Genomic DNA, 25,954 nt, shown 5'->3' with positions numbered 1-25,954 from the left:
GTTAAGAAACATCACACGACCAGAGTCACAAATCACGATTGAAAAAAGAGACACTGATTTCATATCAATAAACAGTTCAAATTAAGTCACTAGCATTTTAGACGCATGACTATTTTTGTTCTGTTTTAGCAGCGAAAATAGTTCCAAACAAAGATCACAGCTATAGAATGAGACGCTACATGAGTACGCATATCTCCGGTCCTAATATTACTACGATGTTCATGTATGTTCATGACCATGTATGCAATGGTCTAGAAGTTTTATCAACATATGCAAGACCACAAGGGCACCGAATAAGATAAATCACATGAGTAGAAGAACAGGTAATAGTACTGCATATCAGAATATTGCGACCAGTGTGCGGATGACTAAAATAATTGCATTTGTGTGTAAAGGCAAACTGGGTGCAATTGCCACACCTATAATTACCTGGGGGAAGAGTTGAAATGCCTCGTTTTACACAGGAAGAAAATTCAAAGTAACGAAGATTATTTTGAAAACCTGATGTGTCTAATTAAGGTGATCACCTGTTTTCTATAAAGAGTTATTTTTAATTCACATGGGTATTGGGTATTTAAGTTTAACTCAAGTTTTTCTTACATTCTCACGTAAGCTAATAGTCAATCCCTCACTGAGCAATGACCAAGTTTAGGTCTTTCATAACTTTTTTGTAACTACAACATAAGCATAATCAATTTTTAAAGAGTTCAAAATGTTCTACAGCACAGAAAAAAACACTACCTGCTGTACAAGAATATACTCAAATAGTGATGGAACATACTTCTATGTACAAAAAATATCAATCTTAAAAATCTACCCTCAGATTCAGTGGAGGTTTGACCAAAATGATGCTTGAGTGGCACTTACTGGATCTATTTACTCAAGACTCTCAATACATGCAAGGGATATTCACATCTTTTGTTAAACTTTTATAACCTTTATCCTCGTACCCAACAAAAGTTAGGTTATCATCTACATCGCATACTATTCTATTAGTCACCTCACTCTCAAGAAGTTTTCTGAGTAACCACTCCAATTATTATTCCCTGAAATACCTGAATCGCTGTTATTTCAATAAATCTAGGATATTTTGCATACTGCAGCACACAACGTCTTCAATGTTTAAACAAGAACAAGAATATGAATATTTTCAGCCAGCAGCTCAGATGTCCTTACCTTAGAGCAGATGTCATGCATGCTTGTGGCGATGTTTTTTGCAGGGGTGTCACACCGAAATACATGACACTTGAGCACATGAGTCAACTTGTCTCGAGCCACATATGCAAAGTCCCTGCAATAAGAGACAAGAAACAAAACTAAACAGCTGCATGTATTCATAATCATTTCAACTCATCCACGCACCCATAAACTTGAAATACATGTGCACAGAAATACATGTAGGAATGAGACGCTGCATCAGTAGCTAACACTATAGGAACATGCTCTGGTTTGACGGCTGTCTGAAGCATAGAATCATGCCCAACAGTACCAGCCTTCTCTACTAAGGTGTTGCTTTAATGATGCCTTTAAAAATGTGGTCATGCTTTCATAGATAGATTTCCTAGTAAAGAAATCAATCAGAGACTGAGCATGGCTGGCTACGCAGCATCTTATTCCCTACACAGGAAACCAAGATTATTTACCAACCAAAAAAACGTTCCCTTTCATAGGTTTACTTCAAAGCTGCGTCAGTGGCTGACACAAGGGAAACGCTGTACCAACACGCCCTACTTTGAGGGAGCCACTCACTGCAAAAATTTACAGACTTTCAGTTGTTTGCAATGAACAAATCAAACAAATAAGTAATTGAAATAGCTCAACACAACAAATGTTTCAAGTGGTTTCCCCAAATTCAACTGAAAATGCAACTTTTAATGTTCTGGAGGTCCTGCCGCGCGAATGAGGCATTTAGCGCGGCGGACGCGAATTTGCCTCGTGCGCTTAAATTTTTTGTCAGTCAGCTGCAGCATACAGTGGGATAGCTGACACTCCAGAGAAGGTGCTAGATGATAATGGTCCATTAGTTCGCACATGATTTGTTGGTCTTTTGTCAGAACATAAAAAGGCATTGCCTAGACATGGTCCAATAGAACCCTGCAAAACAACTTGGAGAGGTTAGCTACTCGGGAAAGAGACTCCGATGTCAAGGCAAGAGTAAAAATTGCAGCAGCATCCTTTAAGGTCAACACAGAGAATCAATAGAAATGCAAATGTCCTAAGAGAGAGGGCAGTTGTTATTACTATGGTAAGCATGGACATTGGAGAAAAGAGTGTAGGAAAAACAAAAAGAACTTCAGACTTCAACATCTAACAATGTTAGCTTCTACTTAGGGCTGGGAAAAAAATCTATTTGATTTAAAAATCGAGTTGGTAGGTCAAATCGATTCATATTTTCAAAAAATTGATTTTTTTTTTTTCTCCCCCTCTTCTATATAGCGTACAATACATACATTTTGCATTCGCCAAATCTTCCTTCAAGGTTTCCGTAGAACACTCCCTGCGGCGCAGCCCTCGATGCTTCACGACAAAAAGACTAGCATGTTTAATTTTTTAACGGCCCTCCACGACGACGACGGCGCACGAGTGAGTAAGTGTCAGTGAGTGAGGGAGAGTGAGTGAGAGTGTGTGTTCGCGAGTGAGTGTGACTGTGTGTGTGCGCAAGAGTGAGTGAGTGTGTGTGTTGGGATATGTGGTTTACACGGACAACACGCCGGACATTTCACCTGGGCTCCACGGACCTAAGGGTAATACAGGGACTATGCCAAGGTCCTCATAAATCAAAGAGTGTAACTGCATTTGTTAGTGTCTGAACAACATAAATTCTCTTTTTCTTTGAAAGTCCTTATTTACCACTTGACCTGATTTTGAGTGTATCCCAGTGTATAGAACAGCGACCCCACAGCTGGGTTATATATTGCAGTTTCATACACATTTCTGATACACACGGTGCATTTTGGCTGGCCGTCTTGTGATTGGCTGGTTTGCGCACGTGGGCGGTAACAAACGGAAGTCAACGGGAAGCTCCGCCCACAGCGCATGGCCCAGCTGTCGCTAATTAAATACCTAATGGACCACACCTCGGAAGTGTCAGCTCGACGTCGTTGGACTTACTGGATTAAATACATACAGGTAATAATTATATTTATAAATATAGTTGCATTTTTGCATGAAGTGTTTCCTATTTGCAAGAAATTGTAACTTGTAACTTACAATTACTGTAAAATGCTATATATTTACCACAATGTTAGCTGAGCTAGCTTGAGTGGCTATCAACATGTCCTGCTCATTAAGCCTCAGGCTAAAGAGTTGGAGGACATCAGGTAGAGATGAGGACAGAAGTAACATTGCCAGCAGGTCAAATTTGGTAGTTTTGTTTTTAAAATGAAAGCTAGCTAGGTTAAGTTGAGCTGTGGCTACCGCATGGCTTAATGAGCAGGGTGTAGCTAGTTAAAGCCTTATTAACTAGCTACACCCTGCTTTTTATTCAGATGTCAAATGTCCTCTCTAGTATCAGGTTCCCAGGACTTTCTCTTTATTGTCCTTTGTCTCTGTTTCATCTTCTACAGCTGACCACTGAGAGCAAGTGCACCCATACAGCCGTCAGCCACCCGAATCACACTAGTCCAGAGCTCAGCCCCCTCACCAAGGTTGGAGAGGTAAATTAAATCTCATGTACAACTTATTTGTGTCAAAATGTTAAATCTGCCAACGTATTTCAATATATGTGTATGTGTGTGTGTGTAGTCGCCTGAGTAGAACATGCTTTATGTGGACAGTCGCCTGAGTAGAACATGCTTTATGTGGACAATGGAATGGAAGGACATTGTCTAAACGTGCTTTTTCAAGCTTCAGTCAGTATAATATCTGAGTGTATGTGTATCAAACACTGAACCCCACCCAAACATGACTTGGGAGGTCCATACAGTTTAGAGGGTCCCGTCCCCAGAGGCATCAATTTGGTTTTTAAGAACACTTGGACTGCCTGCATTGGATCTGTATGTTGGTTTAATGTGAATTCTAAGATGTTTGGTTACATGTAATGGATAGGCACCCTATTAGTTATACTGGGCTACAAGAAGTCAGCTCCTGGCACTGAGGCTAACCACAAATTCCCCATCTACAATTTAAAAATATGAAGAAGGTATATCTTCATATAGGATATGCTTTAACCCTAAAACCGTAATCTGGACAAATGTGGGCAAAATAATTTTAATTTATTTTTAAAAAATACTTCCCTTGATCTGAGCGGTTCAAGACTTGGCTACTTTTCCTAAGTTTGCCTCCTAAACACACACAATTTTTTTTGACTCAATTCTACAATGTTAAGTGGGTGAAAAAAAAAAAAACTCCTTAATCCTGTATTTGGGTCAAAAATGGGCACTTTGTCCAAACTATGTGGCATAAATAAATACTACAATTAAATTTTTCGCCAACAGTGTCAAAAACACCGCCTTGTGTGCGCAACAGTATCCTCCTTGGACAAGTGTGTTCGTTGTGTGGGACCCGTATCTTCCTTCAAGTGGCTTGGCTATCGATGCACAGGTTAGATATTTACTGAATTAATATACAGGGTGGGCCATTTATATGGATACACCGTAATAACATGGGAATGGTTGGTGACATTAAAGTCCTGTTTGTAGCACATTAGTATATGTGATGGGGCAAACTCCTCAAGATGGGTGGTGACCATCACATATACTAATGTGCCACAAACAGGACTTTAATATCACCAACCATTCCCATGTTATTACGGTGTATCCATATAAATGGCCCACCCTGTAGAGTGTAATGTGTTGTGCTCTAACCACTTAAATAGACCTGCAGTGTTAACATTATTTTACTCAAATGTGTTCCAGTTTGTTCAGGGGTCTGGCATAAATCCTGCCTCAAGCAAATTAAAAGAGATGACTTTAACAGCACAGCACAGGTGAGTATCTACTAAGTGAGTGTTGAACTTGAACTGTCTATAACAGTGGTTCTCAATTCCAGTCCTCGTGACCCACTGCTCTGCACATTTTGTATGTCTCTCTTATCTGACACACTCAGTTCAGTTCATGGAGTCTCTCCTAATGAGCTGATGATCTGGTTCAGGTGTGTTAAATAAGGGAGACATACAAAATGTGCAGAGCAGTGGGTCACAAGGACTGGAATTGAGAACTACTGGTCTGTAAGATTCAATCACCATGTCAAATAATTTGCTTTCTCACCAATTCAGGCGCAGCAGTCTCCTAAGGCTTATGCAGATTACCAGTTCCCACAAAACAACTGGCTAAGATTTCCAAACTCCTTTTGTCAATGGAGAAAGGAAACCTTTCCAGCATCCAGGGGAAGTCACTGGATGAGATTGAAATTGAAGGTTTGTACAGACATTAGCCCTTGTAGATATTATCTGAGTTTTTGTTTTTTCCTTTGAATGTTAATTTATAAACATCTAGACTTGGCGTAGTCAGCATCCCTTTCCAAGAAAAAAAAAATCACCTTTCATGTCCAAGTATGAGTCGAGGACTACTATTCAGAAATATAAACTTAAGTCTACAGTATGGCTGGACAGTGATTCAAAATTATGTTTGTGTAGGTGCAGTCAAATTACTTTAAATATTAACCTAATATCAGATTGTGTAATCATTTATCTTATGTGCTCATGGACCACATTAAACATAAACGCAGGTATAATAGCTCAAAACTACTCAAGTAAAAATAGTTACTTTGCAAAAAGTGGCAAGTACAAAACCAATTACTATCTTTTCCTTATTTGATGTGGCTATTTCAACCACAGATTTTTATGTCCAGCTATTTATGAGAGTTTTACCAGAGCTGTAAACTATTTGAGTAAATGTAATTAGTTACTGTACTTGAGTATATTTTTGGCTACCTTGTAGTTGTACTGAGTATCAAAGATATTAGCTACTTTTACTCTACTTGACTACATTTTTGAAGAAGTAAATGTACTTTTTACTTCAATACATTTGTGACGAGTAATGCAATTACAAATTACATTTTGCATGGCACCTAACTTTTTCTGCAGCAGTTTGTTTTTGCTATAAAGAAGTGATATTTCCATCTAAGTGGCATTGACTGAACTATATCTTGTGCGTTTTGCCCTTACTCACCCAAACTTGTCAACAAGTCTACTTTACGTGAATGTGAGTGCATTAGTAGGTGCTAAATCGCAGACGTTTGATTTAGATGAAGTCAGGACTGCAGCCAGTGATGAGTCCAAAACCAGCACATCCAGTGCAAGTAGACTTTGACTATTTAATTTTACTTAACATAATTTTTTTTTATCCACATTAATGACATTGGCCTTTTTGAAGGATATTGGTTTGCGTGTGGCCTTTTTGTGCACTGAGACTTGAGAGTTTGTAGACGCTTAAATAGATAGTTCACCCAAAAATGAAAATTGTCATAATTTACTCACCCTCAAGTTGTTCCAAACTTGTCTTTGTTCTGCTGTACTAGTCAATGGCTGGCAAGATCTGCTTGGTTACAAAATATAAAAAATATCTATCTTTGTGTACAGCAGAACAAAGAAATGTATACAGGTTTGGAACAACTTGAGGTTGACTACATGAAGACAGAATTTTCATTTTTGGGTGAACAATCCCTTTAAGAGGCTGTTGTGTCGACCCTGATTTATTAGACTATTGAGGTGGTCAGTTTTTAGATTTTAGAAAATAAACATGACTTCTCATTTTACAAATCAATTGTTTCTTATTTTCACCTGCATGTCTCAGGTGTCAAGGACTAGTGCATCTTTGAGCCTATATTTAGTAGAAGTAAAATACTAAAGTATTGTTAATCACTTTTACTCGTATTGGTGACTTGTAATAGAGTAATTTATGCTGCAAGGTATCTGTCTTTTTACTCAAGTATGGTTTTCAAGTACTCTTTACACCTCTGAGTTTTACTAATGCCATTTTCCAGATGAGATTGCGTTAAGTGATGCTGAAGACAGTGGGAGCGAATCTGATGACAGCAACACAGATCTCACCGCATCAGAGTTTGGAACAGTGGAGCCTATGGATATTGACTCTACAACCACAGAGCAAGACCATGACATGGGAGACTTTGGTATGTTAACTCAATTCATAGTCACTGCTGATAAAATGTATTTTTTCCTGTGACAAAAGTAACTTGTTAAATTGTTTTCAACAGGATCAGTGTCATTTGTGTCGTCCACATTAAGTGAGAGTGTACCTCCCTCTGAAGGTAAGATTCAGATTCAAGAGGTTTATTGTCTATGCACAGAAGAAACACAGTGGTTTATACCCTACAATGAAATTCTTATTTTGCCCAACTCCCTTAAAGGGATACTTCACCATTTTTTCATATTAAACTGTTATTCCCTTAACTAAGACGAGTTGATGCATACCTCTCTCGTCTCAGTGCGCGCACTCAAACGCTCTGGTGCGCAGCGACAGTTTGATAGCACTTAGCTTAGCCCAGTTCATTCATTAGGCACCAAACAGAAATGAAGCTAGAAGCGACCAAACACCTCCACATTTTCCCTATTTAAATACAGTTACACGACCAAGTATGGTGACACAAAATAAAACGTGGCGCTTTTCTAAGCGGGTAAAAAGGATAACTATAGTGTATGGCGGAATAGCACTGGGAGCACTTCGACTAGGTGTAAAAAGTCACGTTGGTTCTACTGACAGAAGTGAGAGGGAGAGGATTTTTCAAGCGTGACTTTTTACTGCGCCAAGTCGAAGTGCTCTTGAGTCCCAAGTGCTATTCCGCCATACATTATAGTTATCCTTTTTACCCGCTTAGAAAAGTGCCATGTTTTATTTTGTCACCATACTTGGTCGTGTAACTACTCGTGTAACTGTATTTAAATAGGGAAAATGTGGAGGTGTTTGGTCGCTTCTAGCTTCATTTCTGTTTGGTCCCTAATGAATGAACTGGGCTAAGCTAAGTGCTATCAAAGTGACACCGCGCGCCAGAGCGATTGAGTGCACGCACTGAGACAAGAGAGGTATGTATCAACTCGTCTTAGTTAAGGGAATAACATAGTTTAATATGAAAAAACGGTGAAGTATCCCTTTAACAGAAGGATTATTATGCACGTCTTTGTGATGTATTCAACTATCAAAATGCAAGAGTAATCTTAAAGAAAGAGATATAAATGAATAGCCCTAAATTTAACTGTACTGCATTTGTACAAAACATCTTGTCTGCAAGGGAGCATATACACTTACTTTATTATCAGGAAATGTATACTGAATTTGAGATAAAAGTAAAGTTACCTCCTTCTCTTCACATGTTCTCTTGATTGCCCATGAGTACGTTCTATTAATTCTCTTTTTAGCAAGTTGGTTAAAAGACTAAAAATGAATTGGTCTGAATGACTGAGTCACAACAAGCCACAAAATCTGGAAGATTAAGAGGTTAAAAGTAGTATTAAGCTGATTGTTACGTACAGTTTCAATATCAAGACTAAACTTTCAGACCAAGTTCCAACACTATTTAGCTAACCTTATGAAATCAGATTTAAACTGAGAATCAGACCTTAAACCCCATAGTCTTGGTTTCAATTAAAATACGGTGTGTTGAAGTACAATGCCAAAATTACTTAAGACATGTTACTAATTGTAGTATTACTTACTGCAATTAATTCAAATAGCAAAAGGTTTGGCCACATAAATAGATGAACAGTAAAGACATTCTAATAATACACTCCATATTGTCCACACTCTAATGTGGGCTAGTAAAAGTTGGTGAAATCACATCGAGTGAGACACCAACTGATACCCAGAGTGAATTAAGAAAAGTAAACTGCAATTTCTTGTCAACTGTGGCATTAACTGAACTCATGTTTTGATGGCTTCAACTGGACAACACATTTTGTTTGTGATGTATTCTTTTTTTGTTTGCCTATCTTCCAGGGAATTATGCTGATGAGGAACATGGATCCAGAAGAGTGGCAAAGAAAGTGTGGTCTAAGGCTGAGGTCGCCGCAGTAATGCGACACTTCAAAAGGTCATAAGCAGGGGAAAACTGGCCACCAAAACTGAATGCAGTCACTGCAAACTGGTGGAAGACCCCGTGTTGGCACAAAGAACAGTGCAAAATATAAGGGACTTTGTTCGAAATAGAGGAATAGCTGCAAAGAGGCAGTCAGAAAAGAAAAGATTTAAATACACTGACAATTGTGGTGGTGTTTCTATGTTTGTGTTAAAGGAACACGCCGACCTTTTGGGACTTTAGCTTATTCGCCGTATCCCCCAGAGTTAGACAAGTCCACACACACCCTTCTCATCTCTGTGCATGCCGTAACTCTGTCTGACGCACCCACCGCTAGCCTAGCTTAGCACAAAGACTGGAGGTAAACGGCTCCAGCTAGCATACTGCTCCCAGTAAGTGACAAAATAACGCCAACATTCTCCTATTTACATGTTGTGATTTGTATAGTTACAGTGTGTATGAATAACAAGGTCACATGATACACAGCCATCTTCTAACCGTATACACACTGGGAACTATATTCTCATTACTATATATAGGAATATATATATTCTCTTACTATATAGAAGACGAAGCACTGCTGGCTGGAGTGATTAGCGCAACCCTCTGAGCGAACTCTCTGCCCCTCACCACGGGGCTTCTCAGGTCCTGCGAGCAAATCCCTCCGCAGAAGTAGCAGTGCTTCGCTTTCTGAGAATATAGTTCCCAGTATGTGTATGGTTAGAAGATGTCTGTCTCATGTGACCTTGTTATTTGTACACGCTGTGACTATACACATCACAACATGTAAATAAGAAAATGTTGGCGTTATTCTGTCTCTTATTGGGAGCAGTATGCTAGCTGGAGCCGTTTACCTCCAGTGTTTGTGCTAAGCTAGGCTAGCGGTGGGTGCGTTAGACAGAGTTACGGCACGCACGGAGATGAGAAGGGTGTGTGTGGACTTATCTAACTCTGGGGGATACGACGAATAAGCTAAAGTCCCAAAAGTCCAAAGTTCCTTTAATGTTTTAAATAGAGGCCGTCACAAAAGCAAACTGTAAAACAGCTTTTTTTTTTTTTTTTTTTTTTTTTTGTTATGAGCAACCATGGGTCTTTTGAAGTTGGGTAAGAATAACTTATTTGACCTTTTTTGCTCAATTCTCATTGTCATGGCATTGGTGTTGTGTGACAATCTATTGTTTAGCTCTTACAGGGTGTTATCTGGCTGTTAGTCAGTGTCACCAACTAACACTGGTGATGTTAGAGTTGTGCAATAAAATAATAATTCAAGTCCCATTAATGCTTGGTGGTGTCAGGTTAATGTGTATTTATGTTAATGAGCAAGTGACGTCATTGTCCCTTTACAGTCCCAATAATGTTTGTTTTGGTCCTTATAAGTCACATATTCTTCAAAAAGAGAAATGTCTCTATAAACCACAATAGTTTTAGGGTGGTGTCTATCACGCTCTGAAGGGTGTATCTGAAGTCTAAAGTGTCCTGAATTTTTTTTCAATTTTTTTTGAGTGTTTTAATCGAACTCTCATTGCTCTAGGACCTCAGGAAAGGGTAGTCCATCTAAACCACCACCGGGCCTGTTTGCTAATCCACAGTGTGAGTGTGTGTGTACTGTGTAGGCTATGTGAGTGAGCTTGTGTAGCCTATATGTGCGAGTGAATGAGTGTGTGAGACGGCTCGCGATGACTGGTCGTAAAACAATGTGTAGTCTAACATGTTTCTTGTCCACGACATGACAAGATTTTTAGGAGTCAAAATAGTGTAATCTGACAGTGACTATCTAAACAGACAAACAAAATTTTGTTTATGTTGATGCACTTTAATTAAATACAATAAATATATATTTTTAAAATATATTTACAGTTCACAGTTATTTTGTTTTAAATGGGGGGGGGGGAATCGAATCGAATCGTAAATCGAGTTTTTAATTAAAAAAATCGCATATTTTTTTAGGGGAAAAAAAATCGCCCAGCTCTACTTCTACTCAATCTGCTTGCTATTCTGAAGCAGCCCCTCCCCTCGTCATTAAACTCATGGGGCAGCTTGTTGAGGTGTTAACCATTTGGGCTGTGAGTGCTTAATTACCCCAGTAACCTACTTTTTTTTTTAATAGAACCAAAGGAAAGTAACTGTCTCAGCCTTCCTTTGGGGGACACTGGTTAAGTAGACTCACAGCCTTAAATGTTATGCTACAGCACAAGCCATGCACTTATCCATCCTCTATGGGTTATGATGTCTGCTGTGACTGATGTTTTCAGAGGAAGATGGAGATGTTGCACAGTAGTTTGCAAATCACCTACAGGGACAGAATAGGACACACAGACCAGTGAGGAGCCCAGGGAAGAACCGAATGCAACAGGCTTCGGGGGCCAACCCTGCGGTGAAGACTCCCTTATAGGCTTTCCCCATCCACTAGTCCATCCTTACCTCACTGTTCTTTAGGTGTGGCAGGAATTAAGAAATAGGGAAAGAAGGAACAACAATAGCAGACTCGGAAAAGGATACAACCCTAGTGTTTGAACAAATATTGCTCTGTCGTCTTTTGTTTTCTTTCTTCCTCTGTGCAGATACCACTTGATGGCTGTCCCGAGACCCATATGCACCGACCTCCTCACCTGTGTATGAAGCCACCACCTCTAGAAAACAACTAGACCCACTGCCGAGCCAAATATCACAAAAGAAAAAGAAAAAAATACACAACGCAGAGACTCACATACGGAACCTTCAGTCATCCATCAACATGATCAAGATTGTCATTACGTCATGGACATCGCACAAAGTGTAGACTCCTCAAACAACATTCTTAGAGCTGATGAATATGTCAAAAAATGCCTTGTTTGCTGAAAAGAATGTTTGCATGCCACACCCGCCTTCATTAGGAACAGGAATCCCATGGGTGGCACACCCCATATCCAACAAGAATACATGTCAACATCACAACTCCCCCAGCTTCTCCGTGTTGCATTCCTGGGTTACCATCCTGCAACCTAACTTCAGCTACTCCCATCCTGACAGATCTACTCTTGCCAATGACTTTTCCTTGGTGCATGGGAAATTATGCTCCAGCCTCGACTCCCTTGGGTGAAATTCCTCACGAACTTTGCAGCTTTGTGGTCGAAATGAGGACAGAATCCCAAGTGGACATTACTCCATCAGCAGGAAAAGAGGAAAAGGACTTAGAAGGGTGTCTCCGCAGGACACCATCCCTCCCGAAACTCTTTGCAATAAATCAGTGGTGTATGATTCCTCCACCGACTAGCACTTTTTGGTTACAAAAGTTAGGGGAAAACGCATCAAAATAGATTCATAACAAATAAAACAAGTTTTCTAACAACACAAGGTTTATTTCAACTGACAGTCATACTGGACTGGTACTACATGAATAAATAATAACCGTCTACAGAACAGGACAAGTTTTACTGGTTGCATGTAAACTACTAAATCTGCATATAGCGCGGGAATTGAAGATCGGATTTATATCCGTTTTGAAAAAACACATTTAAGTGACCAGGTGTAAATGGAATCGTTTTGATAAATCAGACAGCTATCCGATCTGAGAAAACGCATGAAGTGGCCAGGTGGCCTGATGTTTATACTTGTGCACTGGTGTGTACGTCGAGCCGGCAAGTGTGTATGTGGGGGGACTGTGTGGTAGAGCGAGGAAGAAGTGAGAGAGTGACGGCAATTAGCTTTGGAGCGAGTAGCGACTCTAGAGTTATACTGAGAGAAACGAAGTGTCCTCCCCTGTTCTTTCTGACCACTGTGGGAAATCTGTAGCATGAAAAGTTAACCCTGTCCAAGCGTCGTGTACAGGATGCATCATAAACAAAATATTGCATAATTATCGCAAGACTTTCGATATAATATTGGGCAACGTGATATATCGCGATAACGATAATTATCGATAACGATATCGCGTCGATATATCGTGCACCCCTATTACATATTCTCCACCTCTATGTCCTCTCAGTAAATCCCTCCCCCTTGAAATGTATATAAACTACAATGTCAACTGCCCTAGTCAGACTTGATGACTGCAGCTACGACAGCTCGTGTTCTCAATAAAGAATCCTGCTTAAGAAAGAACCAAGTCTCCTGGTCTTCGCTTCTCAGTTTGCTTCATCAGTCTCTCACTATTCAATGCTCTCATTGAAGACACACCGGAACCTTCCTTTTGCCAGCAAGCACACCCATTTTCCTTTGAACACATGCCCATCAACCATGGTGACGGCCAAGGGTATCTGCGCTTTGAACTTGAAATGGAACTACAGGTGTCTGACCCATTACTTCCTGGTCCTTCCAGACCCGTCCCTTGATGTCTACATTGGAGCAGACATCTTGATTCGCCTCAAGGCTCACGTGGACATTATTAATGAAGTGGTGTGGGCACCATTGACTTTACAGCTTTATATCTGGTCTGCAGGTCAACACTGAGAACCTCCTGTCAGGCCAGACCATTCCAGAGGTCTGCACCCTAATCGAACAGGAAACTGTGGTACCAGCTTACACAAAAGGGGGCGCTGTTCGGCTAAACATGCAATGTGGTCAAACCCTAAACCACATGCTAGGCTTCTTCCAACCTTCACCTGAATGCGTGGAACTTGGACTCACACCCCTTACTGAAGTGTCATCCCGTGTAGTCTATATCCTCTTCAACAACTGCATGGCAGCGGACAATCACAATTCCCAAGAACTACCAGCTGGGATGTCTAGTGAGTCATGACTTTCATGACTTTGAACTCACCTTACCAATCATTGGGCCATTCCAGCTTCAATGATACCAGAAAGGAGCACATACAAGTGTTCACAAAAATCATCTCCATCACTTATGTCATGCCAGTGGCCAAAGACCAGATATGCAGAACGGAGCTGACAGAAGACCTTGTGGTATACACAGTCTCCAACCAGCCTACCTGCGAGACTGATGAAACCGCTGCACCTCTGGCTGCCAGCACGACAGACAACACACCGACAGAGGAGCCGTATCCAGGATATGGTCAAATAAATTTCTGCCCCACTGGATGGGACCTCATGAGATTGTAGACAAACTCTCCCTGGTTGCACACCGAATCCAACTAAGCCGGGGACAGAAAGAGACAGTTTTCAAATGGGTCCACCGTAATCAAATTAAAAGACATGTGGCTGCTGGCAGGGAAAGGCAGGGAGGGGCCAATACAAACTAAACTCAGTTGCAGTCCTCAAAGCGAAAAGACTGTCCTGTCCAACCAAGGACAACCCTCGCTGACCTACTACCTCTCTCTCCCTCTCTCTCTTTTCTGTACCAGGATGCTACTGTGGTTCACCATTCTGTGCCTCCAGTCAACCGGAGTGCAGCCGCAATAAGACATCACCTCACCAGGTCCAGCAACAGGCATTGTACTAAGGGAACAACCGGGACTCCTAATCACCTAATTATTTTGCAGTTAACGTGTCTTTTCTTCTCCACCTGTTTTTGTCTGACCCTGCTGACCCAATGAACATTTCACTGTCCAATGGTCATGCCTTAACTGCAATCTCTAGTATTGCATTAGTATTGTATCCTTCTCATGGGCATTTAATAATTTTTGACTTTTCAGTCTTAGTTAAATCTCTTTTTTGGCTTATTTTATCTGTAAAAGTAAACGTGCCAAATAATTCTGCACACCTGAATTAAAGGTGTTTCTCATTTCCAGCCTTCATGAACAATTATATATCACTTATAAATGATTAAATAGAAAATTAATAGTAGTTATTAAGATTAATATGGTTTGGAATTGGCAAAATGTACCTGGGAATAAAATATGATCAGAAAATCAACGTGCCTAATAATTCTGCATGCACTGTAGTTGCAGCCAAGTGACTTAGCATGACCCAGAATAACACTTTTCCTTTGTTTTTATAAGCTTAACAGCTGTGGCATCAATGTTTGAACAGTAGTTAACTGTAAAAGAGCAGCATAAAAATTGTTCCAGAATTGTCTTATTGTGTTACACAGATGAAAGTTGAATCGATATGTGGGTGAGAAAAATTACAAAAGTTAAATTTTTGGATGCATTATGCTTGATACTGTAATAGCTAGCACACCAAGCAAACAATACAATACAATACAATACAATACAATACAATACAATACAATATACAGCAACACACTACCTCTCCCTGGGATCCGGGATGCAGCAGGACAGACAAAATGAAAACACAATTACAAAGTAATTCAGCATCATCTTAATTATAAAAAATAAGCATCAGTTAGAGCATTGCTGTTACAGAAGTTGCTTCCAGACTCACCTGCCATCATCGCGTCCCACTCCCCACACACGGATGCTGACGATTGGCTGAGAATGGAGCAGTGTTCGTCCATGAGACTCAATCAGATTCAGTGTCTCGTTCTCCAGCACCAGCAGCATTTCCTTCCCCTACTCACAGCACACAAAATATACAATATACTCAAATCCTGGATGCCCAACTGCATATGCAGTACACAGACAGAGCACACAGCGTGATATACTTTAACACAGAGTAAACAGTGTACTCAACTTAACATTTCTCTTTCATTTCTTGTCTTTGATTGCATTGTAAAAAACTGCAAATAATTGTCAGAGATGTGGCAATTAAAGGGATAGTTCAACCAAAAATGAAATTTGCCCATGATTTACTCAGCCTCGAGTCGTCCTAGGTGTATATGACTTTCTTCTTTCTGACGAATACAATCAGAAATATAGCTGCAAGCAGCAATTACCGGGGCCAAGCACAATCAGATGACAAGACATGCCAACATTGCTTAAAGTGTCAGACCAACTGCAACAATGAGCAATTAAAGACATTAAAGAGGATTTTAGGCAAAATGCCTGAAAAATCATATAAACAGTAAATAAAAATATGATTTAATGGATTATCACTTTTGACCAATAGGTGGCGCAGTTACAAAACTGATGTGATATGGTCAGAGTGAAGTGACAATGACACATACAAAGTTTGGTGTCAATATGTCAAGGTATTGCAAAGATAAAGCCTGAATAGTGCTTTTAGCATCATGCCTCAACTTTGCTGCTGCGCTATACGAAAACGGTTTCGTCAATCGACACGAAATCCACATCTTTTAGTCGGCACGGTCTGGAAATGATACGATTCGATTTTGGTGAAAATCGGACAAACGGTCTAGGAGGAGTTAGAAAAAGTAGGTTTTGACTGAAAATCAAGATGGCGGACAGGAAGTTCGGCCAAATAAGGAAAACTTGGTATCTATGTTCTCGGCTTGACCCAGGGAATCTATTAAGACCAGTGGCATTTCAATAGCTAGATTTATTCAAAAGTTATTAGCCTTTTGGGAAATTTTGTTGTAACTTTTGACCACTAGGTGGCACTATCTTGAAATATTTTGAGTACCTTCAGGGGATGGTGCTGATGGCACATTCTGAGTTTCGTAATATTACACCAATGCATTTGTTAAGTATAGCATTTTATTTCAGAAAACTGTATTAAAGTCAATGGGAATTTCATGTTTTGTTCTATTATAGCGCCACCAAGAGGCTCAGTCCCACCATTTTTTTTATGTGTCCTCAGAGTGAGCCCATACATATGTGTGTCAATTTTAGTTAAAATATCTCATTTTGCTTCGGAGTTATAGACATTTATATGAAAAAACACGTAAAAAATGACTGACACATGACTTTGATTGGATTTTACTACCCCTTACTATCAATATTTTCGCATTTGGGCATTGGCGTATAGCAGTGGTTCTCAACCTTTTTTGGGCCAGTGCCCCCTATCCAATATCCAGGTCCCTGAACGCCCCCCACACCCAAACTAAGCGAGTAGGAATAAGTCAGAGTTTAACATGAAATAAGTGCAAAATTATTAATACAATTGAACTATACTCCAAAGTGATTAATCCAAAAAAACAAGCTATAAGATACATTGGCATAGCAATCCCAGTGTTTCTCACAGGATGTTTGGTAAATCTGTGGTAGGTGGACCTCGGGCCTTCTAGGGGGGTTGAGGGGCATGCCCCCCGTAAGAAAATTTTGTGCATTTTAATGTTAAATTCATCAATCTGGTGCACTTTGAGAGTTCAAAATTAAAAGCTCCAACCCATATTCAGTGTGCAAATTAAACAAAGAAAAATTCAATCCTCTTTTAGTTGTGTCTGTCTACATTACACTACTACATAATAATAGTTATAATATTAATCCCATGACAGTAATAGCCATATATTGTAAAACAAATGCACTGAAAAATAAAGGATGGTCATTAAAGCTGTAGGATTGGGTGCGAATCAAACACAAATGAATCTTCCAGGTGATTTGTTCAAACATAACTCCATACAGAACTCAACATTCCAGAACCCAAATCACCAATCCAGGGCCATAAAATCAGGCTCCAGCTAGTCTACGCTAACCAACGAAAAACCCCAACTAAGAACTTTTATGAGCCCAGCTAAAGGAAGAACTTGTCAATGTGAGATAGCTTGGAAAAGAATGATTGGTTCAGAGATGACAACTCGAGCCCACAACATTCCAGACCCCCTCCTCCTTAAGGACCTCTGAACGAACAAAACAATTCTCTTCTTTTCAAACCAGAGAACTGAGATTTTACCTAACTATACATAAAATCATTCAAGAACAATTTTCAACGGACTTATAAATCAAACATCATGCAACTACAATGATTCGATTTTGTGTCTATAATAAATGTGTGTCTAATATGCTTAGATCCCATATAATTCATGTAATTGTTATAACTGTTAGATGTTTGAATGAAAGTGTGTTGTGTTTCATATCAATATGATCGTATGCTCATGATTCAAAAGATGGCTTGATTGAAATCTGTATAAAATGTTTTGTATTCTTATAATAGTAATAATGTCTTAGCTGTGGCCTCTGTACTCTTTGCTAGAGCTTAGAGAGTAAGGAGAGCACAGATAAGCTTGATTTATGATAAGAAGTGAAGAGAACGCCACCTCCTAAATAAAGACAGTGTCTAATTGGTTAGAACTGATCCAGGAGGCTGGGCGGACATTTGAGTTTAAAATCATAACACCAGAACAAAGTTTAGGTTTTTTAACGCAGAACCAAAAATGCAGCGGGAGATGAAGATCTAAGACAGACAAGTAACCATGTAAAACGCGCAGACGAAAGAACCCAAATCAAGATCTGAAGAAGAAGTCTCGGTTCTAAGTTAAGTTTTGCGGCAAAGTTTCGTTCCACGATTCGACAAAACCAGCTTCAGACAAAGACTTTCAATTCATCCGCCAGCACAACACGTGATTGGCCGCCCCAGACATCAGGCACGAGGAGACCAGCAAACGAACGGACCGGGAAAACCCCTTACACGCAACAAAAGGGAATCCCCAAAAGCAAAGACAAGCAAGTACTGCCTCCAGACTCTTAAGCTGAACTGGTGTATTTGATACAGATTTAATAACCTAGGAAACGATAAAAGGGTTAAACTAATGATTGATGGTTCATTCAGGTTGTGTCTTATAAGTGCATAGAAACTTGGGATTACATCATCTCACTCTTAAACTCACTCTTAAAACTTAATCTTTCCTTACTCTTTTCTTTCTGCAACGCGTATGAATGTGTGTGTCTGTGTTAGATATTAGTTGTATGTGTTAGAATAATCAAAGTCTTGTTTGTATTTTAAAGAGAAATATTACTTGTGTTATGTGCTTACAAAAATTTAATGTCTTAAACTTCTGATCTAATTACCTTGCTAACTATAGTGTTTCACACTATAGTTCGGATATTTATATCCGTTGCAGAGTTGATAGTTACAGCCAGTTCAAATGAACCGCGAACGAGTCATTTGCTCGGTTGTAATAAGTGACTCTTTCGAATTCCCTATAAATTCATTAATAATTCCTTTGAGCTAAATTGTAATCACTACAAATTACAAATATCTTACATATTGGTGGAGACGAATGCGGGAAGTTTAACCTAAATTGTAAGCATATACGAAGTAATTATCTTTTCATAGTATGCATAGTATGCGGAGGATAGATCCGAACTTCTGAGAGTCTGTGTGTATGACGTATGCGCGCGCTCTGTTTGAATGCTGCTGCCTGCTGCTCGAGCTGTTACTCTAGTCTTGTCTGCCTCCCTATTTTATTCTTTTTATTTGTTATTTTATTTTAACTGCTGTAAAATAACCCAAGATATAAAATCTCACACAACATAAGGTAAGAATTGGGCGGGTTCCCCGATTTCTGAAATAATTATAGCTTACTGACGTCTGCGTGTTCCAGCGTCTTTCAAAGCTATACGTGTGTGTGTATCAGCCAGAGAGCTTAACGAAATTAAACTGCAGTAATTAAAATAACCCTGTAAAGGACGAATGAGCGTGTTCCTCATAAAGTCCTTATTTACATGATTCAGTGCGAGTTCCACTGACTGCAAGAACGAATATTCTCCTCATTTAGTTTTTCCCAGGTTGTCAGTGCGTGTCCCACTACAATCCCCATGATAAACTATAAGCTTATCTGTGTCTGTTCAATTAATTCTCGTATAAACACTGCGTATGTCCGAGTGTAATTAAATAGGAGTTATTTTAAGTTGTGTTCAAGTAAAGCTTGACGGTGAAACTTAACCAACAGTTAAAAACCCTGTTGTTTTTGTGTGCTCAGATAACATTGCACAGAGACGTCGATCCGCCGAGATCGCTATTGTTCCATCTATTACAGCACAAAGCTGTCCTTTAAAGTTAATCACTCTTAAAAAAAACTGAGTGAAGCCCCACGTCGTAAAAACAGCTACGAGTGGTGTCCCATTTGTACAGTTTGAAATGCGCCGACATTTCACGGTCTTAACCAACGCTTCCGGGGGAACTCTGACCAACGCCACAGTGTAAACAAACTCCATGGTGGCTAAGCTAACCTTAGCAGTTGTTTACATTGAGGCCTATATGCTAAAGCCTTAAGCATTATTTACGTTGTCATTAGTATTAACAACAGTGGTTAAATACAGTGTCTGTTTGAACAACGTTGAAGTGATTTAACCATTTAAACACCTTGATTTTTACACCTGTTGGTCTTTTCTTCTTTCTTACTTTACCTGTCTCATATTTTTAATTACCCATATTTTCCGTGAAAAGGAAAATTTCGGGTCGCAATTATTAATTCCGTTTACCTGCATTTTACTTGAAAAAGAAAATACTAGTTTATGATTATTAATTGTCAAATTCTAATTTGATTTAAAGAAAAAAAGGAAATATTAAATTAAAATGGAAATTCTATTTTTCTAAACAGGTAATTTGTAATGATTCCTAGATTTATTTTTAAGAAATCTAATTTCATAATTGTCATAATTTCTAAATTTCTCTTGTAGATCCAATCACTTCAGGTGAATGAGTCTTGAACTGTAAAAGTTAAGAACTTATTACACCAACATTTTCCCTATTACAAAACATTGTTAGTCTCATACTTGCTCATTTGTTGTTATTGCATTGTATCCTCCGTTCCTCCTTTCTTTTTGTTACGGTTATAAACTTAACCATTCTATTTGATTTACTCATTTACCTCTTTATTTAATTTCCCTTTTTCTTATTTTGTCCAGTATCATTATTACTTTCTTTCATCTTTATTATTTTTTTTTTTTTTTCCTTTTTTATTCTAGCTTGGGAGTAACACACCTGAGCCTCAATAGGAGACATTGGTACCTCACTACAAGTGTCAAATAAATCAGAGATAATCCTCTCTTACAAAGTTTTATTTTTGGGTGTTTAGTTGTTTATCAACTATCAATTCTATAATCGTAGTTCGACACAAAGGCTCCAGAGCCACTTGTGGATCCAATCTCCTTCCCTCCTTTCCTTCTTACATCTTTCCTGTTCTGTCCTGCTTTATTCCTTCCGATTCTTCACGTTTGTAGGGAACAGACCTGGGAGAACCATCAATCGAGTCTAAAGAAAGAAAGATAATCTTCCCAAAGAAAACAGTCATTAGGTATTTGATTTTCAATCAAACCCTCTCTGTTCTCCATACTCTCCCTGCATCTGTAAACGCAATTTACAATTTGACATCTTATCCAAGATCAATTAACAGAGACAAGTGTTGAGCAACCGTCGCCTTCAAAGCATCCCAGCAAAGCTGTAAGTGGTCCAAACTGAAGGTGTGTCAATCCTGTCAAACTTTTTCGTTGGAAAACATAAACAATTATATTGTTTACCTTTCTGGAAACAGATTCTCTTTGATAGGAAACATTTACGAGAAAAATAATATTTCTCCTAGTTAAGAATTTTCTTTCTTTTTTTTTTATTGAAATTGTTTTTAACCTCTCTCTCTTTTTCCCTTACTCAGTTGAGTGACAAAGTCCTCACATCACGAGTTAAAATCAGCTTTTCATTGATAGAAAATATTTATAGAAATATTTCTCCCATTGAAAAAAAAAAATCTTCAATTGAGATTTGTTTTAACCTTTTTCTCTCTTTTTCCCTCACTCAGTTGAGTGACGAAGTTTCCACATCACTAACCTACCTGTCTACACTGAGACCAACACTTAGACATTACAACACTTCACTATTGTTGTACAGTCACTGAAACGACACTTAGCTGTTCAACCACATACTGTAGGCTCACACCCCACACAGATCTGTGTCAGTCTCTTCACCCCAGCGTGCCAACATGCCGTGGACGACAAACCCCACTGATGACGTGGACGCCTGGCTCAGAGGCATCACAGACTGCCTCACACCAAAGACAATTGAACTGTTATTATTTTTAATAATAATCATAACGCTGAGAAGATTCCTGACAAATGATTCAAGCCAAAACCACAACCACGTGGAACTAACCAAGATTATCTGTTCCCTAAGCAATGCCTTCACAGCCCAGCTGACACTAAGCGACAAGCACATCACCCACCTTCAGGAGGAGCTGACACGTGCCCAGAGCCGCATGGACAAGCTGGAAGTGAAAGTCCAGGACGACTTCAAGCGTCAGACCACTGAGTTCCTGAGAGAGCTGATGCACACTCAACGCTGCACAGACCAGCTCAAAACGAAAGCTCAAGACAAACTCATGCCTGATGTAGTGGAGCAAGAAACAAAGAAGCAAGTTGACAAGCTCCAAGAAGCCCTTGCAGTCACTGAACGTGACAAACAAGAATTAAAGACTGTCCAGATGCACCTGGTAAACCAACTCCAGGCTGCTGAACATCAGCTAGAAAAAGCTAAAGCTGACATTAAAGACAAGAACTCTAAAATTAATGCTCTGAAAGACCACCTGGAAAGGTGCAGTGCTGACATTGATCATCTGACCCAACAGCGAGATGACGCCAACGACGAGCTCTACGCGGTCAGAGATGAACTCCAGCACATTTTCCAACAGAAACCAGAGCCAAGAAGGGAGAGACCTCTCTCAGCATCACCACTGCTGAGCAGAACAGAGTCCTCCATCCAAGAACTGCCATACAACAGAAAAGGTGAATGGCCGCAACCCAAAACATCACCAGCCTTCACCACAGAACTGTTCACTGCCAACAAACAACGAGAGCTCATCCAGGCAGACTCCAAAGCTGCACAGGCGATGACCTTTAAAGATCTCAACAAGCTGGTTAAGAATATCACTCAGTTCAACCCGAACTCCACGGAGGGCCAAGACATTGAAGCCTACATCCGAGATATCAACTTCCACCTAGAGGTGAGACCACATGTGACTGACAGAGACAGGTTCTACCTCCTCCGATCCACATGCAGTCCAGAGGTAAGAAGCTTCCTAGACCGACAACCTGCTCATGTCAAGTCAAACTACCAGCTGCTATGTGAGACACTGATTAAGGAATTCACAGGCCCAGAGTCGGAACACGGTGTGTTAATCGCCTTGGAAACCAAACAAGGTCGACACGAGACTCCCCAAGCCTACTACCACCGTTTTCGACAAGCCTTCTTTGGTGCACATAACTCACCTGAACATGAAGAGGATGTGAATTTCAAAACCCTCTTCCTGAGAAACCTGCACCCCGGATTGAGTCATCATCTTTATCTCATGGCCAGCCCAGACACAATGACAATTCAACAGCTACGTGACCTGACGCACAAAGCCTACATCAAACAAAAGATGTCCTCAAAGAAAGGTTTGAAAACATCCACAGTGTCAAACTCCTTCAGCCAAGACACAAGCTATGCACTGGAAGACACCCAGTGGCAGGACAACACCACAGTCCTTCGCAAGGTGCACAGAGAACGTGACCCCCAGGCCAATGACAGCTACCACACCAACCGCATGGAAAAGCCATGGGACCAGCCACGCTTCTCAATGAACCCACAAGAAGGAAACAACTGGAATCCTAACTGGACGTCCAAAGGCTGTCATCCAACGCATCCAAAAGCATTCAATGTGAGTAATCAACGACGAAACTCACCTCGGCACCACTCAGTCAAACACAACACTGAGTGTGCCCAAGAACAAGACAGTTTACCCTCAGAAGACATGGAGCAACTAATGAGGCAAATGAAAGTGTTCATAGAAAACAAGCTGAACACGAATGACCAACAAGATTAGTCAAATTCGCTATGACTAGCGATGGAACGGAAGACCAATGATCATCTGGTACACCTTCATAATGAAGATGACGACCACCTGTTCTACAACAACACAGAACAGAGGGGTCTCTCACAGCCAACCACTGACAAACACCCAGAGGTACCAGAAAACACCACACTGGCTTCCCATCACTCACAAAGAAACCATCACACAAGCTCCAAACTCAAGAACCACGTGTGTGCTACAGTAACCACAGTAAGCACAGAAGGTCAGAAAGTCTGTCACAACCAGAAGGCATCAGAAGAGGAATGCAACAACGGAGACAAAGTTTTGCACCACAGCTTCACGCATCCATGCCAAACTGCCTCCCAATGTCTGCCAGAGAACTTCCTGCCTTACTAGACTGACCCCCAGCAGATCATAGAAGATCCGTTTTCTAAGGCAAAAATGCAACAAGTAGGGCTGTGCAATTAATTGAATTTCAATTTCAATTTCGATTTTTGCTCCCAACGATCACCAAAATAGTATAATCGAGTAAAAACGATTATTTTGCCATTTTCTGTTTTGAAGGAACGCTCTTATTTTGTCTTGTGTTCTGAATGACGCGCGCACGCGCACATCCGCCCTTCCCGATGCCATAAACTCTCTCAGCTTGAATGTTTAAACTGATAAGACTTAAAAAGAAGTGAAAATGATAAACTTTAGTTACGATGCAATGCTGGCCCGATTGTACAAGTGACAGTTCCATCATGTCCCGACTCATAAACGCGAATGTGTAGTTTCAACGCTTGCTTTGTCCAGCGCATTTTGAGAGACAGAGAGAGAGAGACGCATCACCGCTGAACACTCACGCGGTTTGTGAAATTGCGTCTTGGAGAAAGTTTTAAAATTATTGATTTGATTTTATAATCTGTGTGGATTCATTTAAGATACTCATACAATCTACATGCTAAAGTGAATCAATGTTTGTGGGGAATTTCCCGCATTATAAGTGGTAGACCTGCGGGAATTATTAAAATACTCATTGAAGTATTATCTGTTACATTATTTATTTTAATAGTTCAAAAAGTACAATGAATGTTCCCATTTCCATTTTTAAGAATTGTTGAAAGGTGTCTTTGGTAACACTTTACAATAAGGTTCATTAATTAGCATTATAACTAACTTACCTTTGTTAAGATTAACTAATAATGAACAATAATTCTACAGCATCTTAGTTAATATTAATTTCACCATTTACTAATACGTTATTAAAATGAAAGGTTGTATTTGTTAACATTAGTTAATGCACTGTAAACTAACATGAACAAACAATGAACAGCTGTATTTTTATTAACTAGCATTAAAAAAGATTAATAAATACTGTAACAAATGTTTTTCTCATTGTTAGTTCATGTTAGTTAATACATTAACTAATGTTAACTAATTAACATTATTGTAAAGTGTTACCGTGTCTTTTTTAATAAATGCAACACGTTCCCAGTCATGTGAAATAATCGTGTTACATAATCGTGATTTCAATATTGACCAAAATAATCGTGATTATGATTTTTCCCATAATCGAGCAGCCCTAGCAACAAGCCAATCTTCATCTAAGCTCATCAAAGCTAAGCCAAGAAGCACGTGGGCAAGCCTTCAAGAAAAGGGGGGAGCAAAACAGACTGAGTCAGATCTGACCATACACACATACATACACGCATACATGCATACATACATACATACATACATGCACTACGCCACTAACATGCTCACTAACACGTAGAGGTTAACCACATCTACCATGGAAAACATTCAACAAACATGTTCTCCCCACAAGTAGAAACTAGCTTAACGACTTAGCTACACTTATCATAGAAAACATGGTAGCTATCCATCCAACAAGTAGAACACCTCTCATTACACTGTGATACCTGACACCTTAGCTGCGCAACAGTAGTCATAAGCCATACAACTGCTTTGTTTTGTTTTACCTCTTCCTTAACTTTCCTTCTTTTATTAGGTAAAATGCATGTCTACCCCCTTAAGGATCAAGGTCATGGTAGTAGGATTGACACACCACGCCTGATACTTGTAAGCCGCCTTAAAACGAATGTGAGCCAGAGAGCTCCATGCATGATTGGTCACATAATTGTTACCACAAATTATGTCACCAGAAAATAAAAGGTAAAACGTCTTAACCTAGAAAAACGTAGATGAGAAGATAACAAGCAAAACAATTGTAATCACAGAATTTGATCAAAGAATCACCGTACCGAAACAAATTGGAATAACAATCCCAAAATTTAAACTCTATTCAATATAATAGACTATATTGCGAAAATGAACTTGAACTTTTAATACTTAAGTAATCTAGGGCCCTGCACCAGTACAGTGACCAGTCATGGAGGTGTTGTCTTGTTGTTTGCTGTGTATGTGTCTGCTTCTTCTACCCGTGTTTCTCCAGCGTTCACCGATGTCTTCATCTCAACACATCGCCGAACGAAGAGGGGATATGTAGGATTGGGTGCGAATCAAACACAAATGAATCTTCCA

At 39.7% G+C, this 25,954-nt stretch overlaps 1 protein-coding gene and 1 long non-coding RNA gene across 3 annotated transcripts in view; one reads left to right on the top strand and one right to left on the bottom strand.

The window, feature by feature from the left end:
* The window catches only part of apbb1 (amyloid beta (A4) precursor protein-binding, family B, member 1 (Fe65)), a 110,672-nt gene that overhangs the window by 21,057 nt on the left and 63,661 nt on the right, over window positions 1-25,954 (bottom strand). For both annotated transcript variants that reach the window (XM_079860639.1, XM_079860640.1), the window contains 2 exons: window positions 15,232-15,359; window positions 1,177-1,291 (listed from right to left, as the gene is read on the bottom strand). In XM_079860639.1, the coding sequence (XP_079716765.1) occupies window positions 1,177-1,291; window positions 15,232-15,359 (243 nt within the window). The remainder of the gene's footprint in view (window positions 1-1,176; window positions 1,292-15,231; window positions 15,360-25,954) is intronic.
* LOC307152213 lies at window positions 3,562-4,928 on the top strand. Its single transcript, XR_013819976.1, has 3 exons — window positions 3,562-3,656; window positions 4,437-4,542; window positions 4,857-4,928. It is a non-coding gene; the product is annotated as an uncharacterized lncRNA (long non-coding RNA).

This window comes from Squalius cephalus (genome assembly GCF_949319135.1).
Source record: "Squalius cephalus genome assembly, chromosome: 24".
Lineage (NCBI taxonomy): Eukaryota > Metazoa > Chordata > Actinopteri > Cypriniformes > Leuciscidae > Squalius > Squalius cephalus.
Note: the sequence above shows the minus strand (reverse complement) of the source record. Positions and strands in the feature narration are given on the sequence as shown.